Below are 9,087 nucleotides of genomic sequence, written 5' to 3'. Positions count from 1 at the left end.
ACCTCCAATCTACCTCTAAATATATGTCTGTATCTAAACAGGAATTCAACTACAGAAGAGAAATCCAACATGACATAATAACAGTTTAAAATGCAAAATAGTGGAATTCTAAAATGGGATAAAAAGGATGTGATTAATCACAATTTACTACAGATAATCTGAGATTAATTGTGATTAAAATGTAAATCTTTTGACTGTCCTCATACATATGTTTCTAAGTTGTATGACAACTTAACAAAAATGCAACATAAATGACATATACAACAAAAATGTATAAACACTGTTCAGTACCATCTTTCTGGAAGAGCATTTTATCAAATTATACAAAGTCATGACACAAATATCAGCATGCTAAAAAGATGTATTATTTTCTCTCAGATCCAACTCTCTTTTGCAATTGAATTCAAAACTTTATCACAGTTTGCTAAGAGATGATTTAAAGCTACCATGAGCAACGTATCAGTTTGAGTCATTTTGGTGCCCCCTGTGGACAAACCTGGATCTTCTATCTCTTTCAAGATCTTTTCCAGTACATGTGTAAGTCGTCTTTCTACTAAAAAGCACCTTTCTTTTGACCGGGCATCAACAAGAGTCATTGCTGGGGAAATGTAAAAATGTCAGCATTTATCACTTCATCTAACACCTACAGTTTCAGAATTTAAAGAACATTACTATGTAGAAATAGTTAATCTTCTCCTGATGGTATAGTTTGATTTTATAGCTTATAAAGAGGCATTAGTATTCATTTCACTCAGTTTTCAACCAACTAAAAACTCCCCACATGACCTTTGTTTTCATACTGGACCCCCCCCCCCCCCAAAAAAAAAGACAAAAACAAAAACATTTCAACACACCTTGTTTTAGCTGATGATATTCAATAGCTTACACTCTTAAGTGGTTTATGTATGCCCTACAGAGGCATGATGCTGAACATTCAAGTTTAAAGAAAGTTTGTGACACTTCTGTGGTCAATTTAAAAGCTATTTCTGCAAAGAAGCACATCGGCATTAAACATATTCCTTTATCAATCATATTTTTGACAAAACTTATCACAAAGCACATTCAGTTTTCAGGTTGTTCACATGTGAAAACTACAATTTCACATTTATAATCTTGTATGAATTGTTGAAATATGGAGAAGTAGTAGTGTTGTCTAGCAGAAGTCGAGCCATAGTAAATGTGATTTTAGTCACTGCAAATGACTTCATGTTTGAACCAAGAATAATCACATATTTATCTTGGAATAAAAGCCAACAAAGTGTTCAGTAAATCACATGCTATTATTCCCTTTATACTGCTGATACTCATTAATCTTTCCAATGTAGTCTCACTCTTGTCTCTACTGGTCCATAGTTTGTTATAAGTGTCAGGCTTCAGTTTGTTTAGGCTCCTGTTCTAAAAGTGTTTTATTTTAATGTCAAATAAACTCGGTTACTGTTTTTCAGCTCCTAACAGACAGGTGTTTGCTCATAAAACCACTCATGGAATTTATTTTTGATGGTCGCCTTGCAGTTCAGTCTCATCTGGCACACTGAGAGCGCTTTTTATGAGGACGATAGTTTGAGCACTACATCATAAAATTTTGGCAGAAAACACAAGACAATTTATGCGGAGTCAAGTGTGTGTCGAGTAGTTTCAGTTTTGGACATGTGGGATGTAGAACTTTATGAAAAACAGAGGGGGGTTAAAATGAGTAGAGTCTCTGATATCAACTAGTGTGTTTTTTTATCGTTTAATGGCTCTGACTGTGATTCTGAGCTTTATTTACAACTACTCCAGGTTACAGTTAGACTGTCTTTACTTTGTAACATGCAGATGGAAGAATTCTCCACCAGAGTTCAGAAGATCAGACAAAGAAGACAACAATAGAAGGAGTATGTTTTTCTCCAAAAGAGTGTTACAGCACACCCTGGCCTCCCCCTGCAGGGTCTCAACACTGCAGTTTTCAAGGCGGCCATGTTGGTTTCATCGTCTCTTGCTTAAAAACATGATTTAGCCAGCTGGGAGTAATAATCTGGGGAATTTCACTACCTCTTCATGTAGAAATCCTTGAAAAAAACAAACCCAGCCTCTTCTCCAAAATCCTTCATTCATTAATTCATTCATTCATGCTCCTCCTCTCCCGGGTCATCAGCTTCTTCATCTTCATGCGTCTATTCTGAAACCAGATCTTGACCTGCCTCTCAGTCAGATTTAAGAGTCCTGCCACCTCCAGGCGCCGGTCCCTGGTCAGGTACATGTTGTACAGAAACTCTTTCTCCAGCTCCAGCGTCTGGTGTTTGGTGTACGGACACCTCTTCTTCCGGGTGGACTTGGCGTGAATCCAGCTGGCTGATGGATTTTCTGCAGAAGAAGAAACAGGGTGGCATGGATTTTTACTTTGACCCTGCAGCAATGTGTGTGTGAGTGTGTAGGAGAGAGAGAGAGAGCTGTGGAGTTCAAAGACTGACATAAAAATCTGGGAAAATAGCCTCAGGAACAAACTTTATGAGCCTGCAACTTTTGGCTCATTAGAAGAAGAAAACAAAAGCATGCACTCAAGACACAAATCCATAAATAAAAATAGAGTAAAACACAAAGTTATGCAATTTTAGTTCTCATTTTTAAACAAACTGTCCCTTAAACAACACAATTACAAATCTTTATTAGCTCTTGGCTTGCTTCTGCTCTTCCCTCATTTCAGCAACTTAAAATAATGGGGCACTGATAATATTTAAGTGTGTGGTTTCTGATGTTGCAAGACTTTTAAACACACAAATATTTCAGGGATGATGGTAACAGTTACAGCAGAGCTCCAGACCAAGTCTCTGTGTGGCTGCAAGCTGATGAGCTGAGCTGCTCATTTAAGTAATTATCTTAAAAGGTGAAATTTGAACTTATGACTTTTGACTGCAATGTTTTACTGTCTGCTCAAGACAGTAGAGTAATTTGTGTTAGTCTGACATCATTTAAGTATTGGTGTGTGTGGTAGTCAAAAAAAGATTTTATTTAAAAACAGCGCCTGGTCTAAGATGACTTCCTCAACAATCCCCCAAAATTATTATATTAAATATCAATACAAAGCTATATGCAAGTTATAATTTTAAAACAATTTCATTGTTTATTTCTGACCCTTGAAGATAAAAAACATATATAATTTGATGAATCAAAAACTCAGTTTTAAAGGACGTCACTGGTTATAATTACTGCTATTTAATGTCGTTATGGGTCCAGTCCTTCACATTACGCCTTGAACTTTTTTTCAAAGCAATATTTTTTACGTTTACCAGCTTTAAATTGGTGTTTTGTTGCTTGATGCATGTTGTAGGATATTTTCAACTTTATTCTGTTTATTAGCAAAATTCCTGTACAAACTGTTCAGTTTATTATCATTATTATTGTTTACATTTTTATGGGGAAAAAAAGACGTTTGGTAATATGAGTAATTTTATTATGACGTAAGCTTTGTAAAATCATTTGTGCACATGTCCCTCACATAAACGTAGCGCGAGCCTACCTGCCCTCTCCCTCTTTTGACAAATAGTTAAATAAAAGCAATAGCAGCTTAATTATTTTAATGGACAATAAAGTTTTATATTTAACCGTTTACAAGACATTTATTGGGCTATAAAAGTCACACTTACTTACTTAGGCCGCGTTCTCCCTCTCTGCCCACTCTAAAAGCACACACGTTCACACACTCGGGCACATACACCTGTGAATACACATGCTAATAAACATTCCTGAGTTTGGCTTATCTGTCTTTTACCCGGGTCAAGCGGTGGCTGTGGTTTTCTCTCCTCGTCCTCCTTTTTGGGTTCCGGCTTCCTCCCTAGCTCCTCCACGGTTCCAAGCCGCTCGAGGACCACCTCGGCCGGGCTGCCGAAGCTGGAGTCCTCTGGACTGTCCTCGTGAGGTGGCGGGGGTGAACTCTCGGGTTTTACCGCCTCATACCTCGGGCTTGGATTAGAGAGGTCACCCTGAGCTGGGAGACACCCGGGAAAACCTGCCGAAGCGTGTGACAGGGAGGTCTCCGACACGGGGGTCGCCCCCTCCCAACAGCGGACGAATCTGCTCTCTGTCGCCGTCGAGGACGCGATGTGTTCGGTGTGGGTTTGCGTCTGCGGACCGTAGTACGGGTGGTGGTGGTGAGTCAGGAGGTGATGTGGATGAAAAAGGCCGGGGATGGAGGCACCGGGGGTGGACTGCAGCTGCGGGGAGGAAGACGAAGAGGAAGTAGAGGTGTTTGTCCAAGGAGAAAAGCCGTTTAAGCTAGTTTGTTTGTTGGAAAAATGTGAAAAATCCGGAATGTGTGAGGCGGGGGTCCCCTCCTCCTCCTCTGCTCCCCGGGCTGGCTTCGCGCAGCCAGCCGTCGAACCCTGCAAGCCTCCCGGGATGAAATGTGCACCGTACGGCTCCTCGGTCTGGAGCCCCATCATGGAATAATAATTCGTTAGCGACATGTTTATTTTATTATTTCAATAAAAAGACACTTAAGTGCGACTGTAAAACGTTAGATGGGCTAGTATAGTGGCTTACATCCTCCCCTAAAATGGTAGTAATTTTTTTTCCTGCCCTTACCTTCTTCTCGGCTGCTCATTGGCTAATCAGTGGATCACATGGTTGGACTGTATTTACCCAGCATAGAAAATAAATCTCATGATTCTTTTGTGCTCATATGTGACAGTAGGCCTGCTCTCCTGCTGCCAGCTGGCCCTGAATGTAGCAGACAGCTTTTTAAAACTCTCTCCTTGAAACACCGTTTTACAAGCTGAATAAAATGTAGCAGAGAACAGTCACTTTACAAGCTTGTTTGACGTGGGTGTGTGTGTAACGGGGTTGACTTTAATAGAGCTGGGCTTTAGCTTTTCTTTGTCTGGGCGAGTGTCTTACAATAGGCTATTTTTTTAAAGCAAGTTATAGCAACTCTACTGCGAAGTTCGTGTAAAAACGACTTGAAACTAGCTTTCCCATTATAATGTCAAAAATTACAGAAAAGGCCTTTTATTTTATCGTTTCTATTTTCAAGTTTTTTTTTAATTTTATATTGTAAATGTAACTTTAAGAATATGTAAGCTTACTTTGACTAGGCTTTAGCTAGGCTATAGCTGCTGTCTAGTAGGCTACATTACGCAAGGACGTAGCATACAATTTTACAATAAATGCAGTTTTGCTCATAACGCCTTCTGCGTCAGCCCTGTTGACATTTTATTAAAGTAATTTAATATTCTGCTTTTGCTACTCTGTATTTTAAAAAACTCGAAAAGGCCTTTATACATTTTTTTGGTGTACTTGAAGATTAACCGTGTATTTTGTAGACACAACCTCAACATCCCTGCACTGACGGCGTAAACAGGGACGTTTGTCTTTTCCCGTATGAACAGCCCAAAAGTATAGATGCCAACAAAAATACAAGTCCCTGACAACCAGTGTTGGATAATTTATTTTCCTCACATAAAAAAAGTTGCAGGGCAGCAGAATCTCTAGTAGACAGGCCAACATTGCTAGCATAGGTGAAGCGAAGCGTGGCTTATGGGGCTTAAGCTCGAAATGATTTCTCAAAAGCCCCGTGTCTATTGGGTTGGTTATAAGTATGTTGTTTATATGCAGTGGCGGATTGAGCGATTTTGGGGCCCTAAGCGAACATGGGCCTGTCCCCCTCCCATCAAACGTTCCACCAACCACCCAGAAATTACTGTTCCATTATGTTCTTGTAGAAATGTTCTGACAGATTCAGAATATCATTTCATCCATGCTAAATGAAGACCTGACAACCAAACAACATCAAAGACATGTAATAGCGTACAAATTTTTAAATGCTTTTCTTAAATGTCAATTTACTCAATGAAATAGAAAAAAAATCTTTGTGACATTTTGTAATTTTTTTCTTGTTTTGGTCATGCTTTACTGGATAAAACCTCTCAAAAAGTGGCCAAATATTACCTTTTCAGTGTAAATATTAAAATAAGATTTATCATAGAATATTTGGTCAAATAAAATTCAGACCAAATTACATTTGTTTTTGGTGTTTTCCAAATAAAAAAGTTTACAGCCATCTTTGATGACAATTTAACATGACCACATTTCTTTCAATGAATGTTGTTACTCCTTAAAATTCCCAACTGCTAGAATACAGACTGGTGCAGCAGAAAGGGTTAAGATAGTTATGTGTCCGAGGGGCCCCTAGTAGTCATGGGCCCCGAGCAATTGCCTATCTAAACCTAATGAAAAGGTCCGCCTGTGCTGTATATTATGATAGATAAATGCAAAAGAAATAAGTGATAAACAATTGGGCTTTGCTGATCACAGAATTGAAATTTGATTATTATAGGCAAGCATAATGAAAGAAAAACAAACAGTCTTAACAAATTATTCACGTATTGCAGTATAAAAGTATCCTTCGCATTGTTTTGAGAAATATAATTTTTAACATTTTTGTGAATAAATACCTGCAACCCTATCTGTTTTTTATGTTCTTGGTTTGAAATTGCAAAGTTCCAGTTGTAAACTTTCACACCAAATTCCTTCCCAACCTATGCAAAGTAAGTTAAAGATGAAAGATTAGACATTTTTAGAATGCAGAAGTAGAAGTTGTTGAACTTCTTCAAGGTATTTCATTATTTCAGAATGATAATGACACTTTTAACACTATTAGCTTGAGAAAAAGAAGTGTGTAAACACTGAGAATGCTTTCAGGTTGAACAGCACCATTTTTACCCAGATGATGCATTGATTTGTTAGCATTTTAATTCTAAATTTGTGTATCAAATTGCATAGGAAATAGTGCATACAACTGACCGATGCAAGTGAGAAACTTCTGAGAAAGTAGCCCCCTGAACCTTCCTTTGTTTTGGGCTTAGCCCTGAATATAACACATCCGGCTCAGCCCCTGGTTTCCAGCGTTTTGTGTATAAGTTTTTCTTTCATATTTAATGGGATTTATTCTTCCCCTACACAACCTGTCTTATGAAAAAAAGATTCTTATACCTTCCGTGGCCTAGATCATTAAAATAATGGAGATAGTGTCATTTTAAAGCACGTGTGTTGAAAATTAAGTTATTCAAAGTATCGGACATTTCAACCCCTTTAATGACAGTGCAGATGTGTTGTCCGTCTCCAAAACTGGGTCTAAACAATGGAAAAAGCTTACTTGATGTAATTTTTACAGGCTATGTGACTTGTCTGTATAGTTACAAAGCAGCCTACTTCAAAATTGGATTTCGTGTAAGAACCTTGGTCAGGCCTTTGGTTCAGAATAAAACCGTCAACTCAACACCATTGTGCGTTTCTATGTGTGTCCATTGCCTGAGACTCTGCTGGCTGAATGGAATAGAAAAAATGAAGTGGGAGCGGCCTATAGATCCAAACAAAGCCTAATGTTTTTGAGGATTTTCTAACGTTTTATTTTAACATAGACCTTGATCGATATCGATGTCTTGTGCACTGTAAGCGCCATCTGCTGGCTGGATCAGTTAATGCAGGAAGACTTCACAAGTCTATAGTTGAGATATAGTCGCAAAAACATAGGCTATATCGATGTAGGGTCTCAGATTGCATTTAATAGACTCGTGGTACTGATCAGCATCAGTTGATAGTATGTTTGCATTGAATACAACTCCAGTGTAGTTGTACCCAAGTTTGTTTCAACGTCAGCGAGGGTGAATCAGCATATCATGAATGTGGCTAAATCCCGCAGGTTTACACGCAGACGTTGATAAACCACCTGCCAGCACCCTTGATCACCATCCTTAGAGAAAAAGTCTGCAAGGCCGGTAAGCATAAAAGTTGAATACCCTGAGGAGCTCTGGTGTATGTCAACATGCAGCCTACTTTACTGCATCCCTTTAATTCAGATCATTAATACGTTGTATAAACTCTGTCAACGCCAAAGTATTAAAAATGAAGGAACACATAAATCAGTGTTTCATCTTTAGTGTATCTGGACGCTGCAGTCAGGGCAGATAGAAGTGATTACTGCAGTAACCGCTAGGTGGCAGTGTTTACATGACTGCTGTGGTTCTTGACGTGCTGTTTAATGTGGAGGCTTTAAAGTTATAAAACAAAAAGCTGAAACCAGCTGTGTAATAGTAGGGCACTGACGAAATCAGATTTGTTTATATTATTTTTCCTTAACTCTATTTTTTTTTTTTCAAATATCCGTAGTGGAATTTGGAATTTTATGCTTTTATCTTAAATAAAAAAATAGATATAATCATCAATTTCAGAATATCAAATATTGTTATATTTTTCTGACAACTTGTAAACATAAATGTTTTTATTACGTTTTTGCATTATGGAAACAATATCTTGAAAACAAAAAAGTTAATCTGCAATTGAATCTGTTTGAGATAATGAGCTTCAAGGCTCAATATCTCAAAACTACTCAGAATGTATGGAGCCTAATAATACCAGTGGAAATATCTGCAATGTCTTATCTCCTTCAGTTATGAGAACACAATAAAAATGTACTCAGTAGTATGAGGAAATGTTTCAAACATGTCAGTAAAATTGGCTTTTGGGCTTAACCAAAGAATGAAATTCACTATAACTTAATAGATGATATAATTCATCATCTACACACCCAGCTCCAGAATGAGAGCTCACAATGTTGTGGCTGACACACATTTCACTTTTCTGCTGTTGATGCATTCTGTTATTTACTAGATAATAGGTGATATCGACTACCTATAAATCTGAATATGCGTAAGACATGTCCTGAGAACCACAAGCAGCCCCCCTCCCCACTCAGTAGGGTTAGTTAATGTCAAATATCAAATTGCAAATATTAAGAAAACATCAGAAATCTGCCATGGAGAACTCATTTTTTAATTTGCAAGAAATTACTCTAGAAATGATTGGCTGTATGTTTCCTTGTATGTTTTTCTGTCAATCAATCTCGTGTACAGCTTTGCACTTTGATTGGTTAAAAAATTTCATTCATTGCACTGAAAATGGAACTTAAATTACATTTTTGTGTTTAGCTATCAGATTGAGTATTACTATTTTCATTTCAGTTTAAATGTTGTGATGAATTATTATATTTGTTCTTTTTGTTAACTGACATTTTATGATAGACTTATTGGTATTATGCTTCCGTGGTAAGGGAAA

General features: G+C 37.7%; 1 protein-coding gene across 1 annotated transcript; it reads right to left on the bottom strand.

The window, feature by feature from the left end:
• Positions 1–931: 931 nt before the first annotated feature.
• On the bottom strand, positions 932–4,657 carry LOC121511573 (homeobox protein Hox-D9b-like). The gene is made up of 2 exons (XM_041790331.1): positions 3,749–4,657; positions 932–2,343 (listed from the first exon to the last, which is right to left on the bottom strand). Exons 1-2 carry the CDS (start codon positions 4,440–4,442, stop codon positions 2,099–2,101), a joined length of 939 nt encoding a protein of 312 aa, XP_041646265.1. The 5' UTR covers positions 4,443–4,657; the 3' UTR covers positions 932–2,098.
• Positions 4,658–9,087: the final 4,430 nt, after the last annotated feature.

The sequence above is a fragment of the Cheilinus undulatus genome, linkage group 6, assembly GCF_018320785.1.
Source record: "Cheilinus undulatus linkage group 6, ASM1832078v1, whole genome shotgun sequence".
Classification (NCBI taxonomy): domain Eukaryota; kingdom Metazoa; phylum Chordata; class Actinopteri; order Labriformes; family Labridae; genus Cheilinus; species Cheilinus undulatus.
Note: the sequence above shows the minus strand (reverse complement) of the source record. Positions and strands in the feature narration are given on the sequence as shown.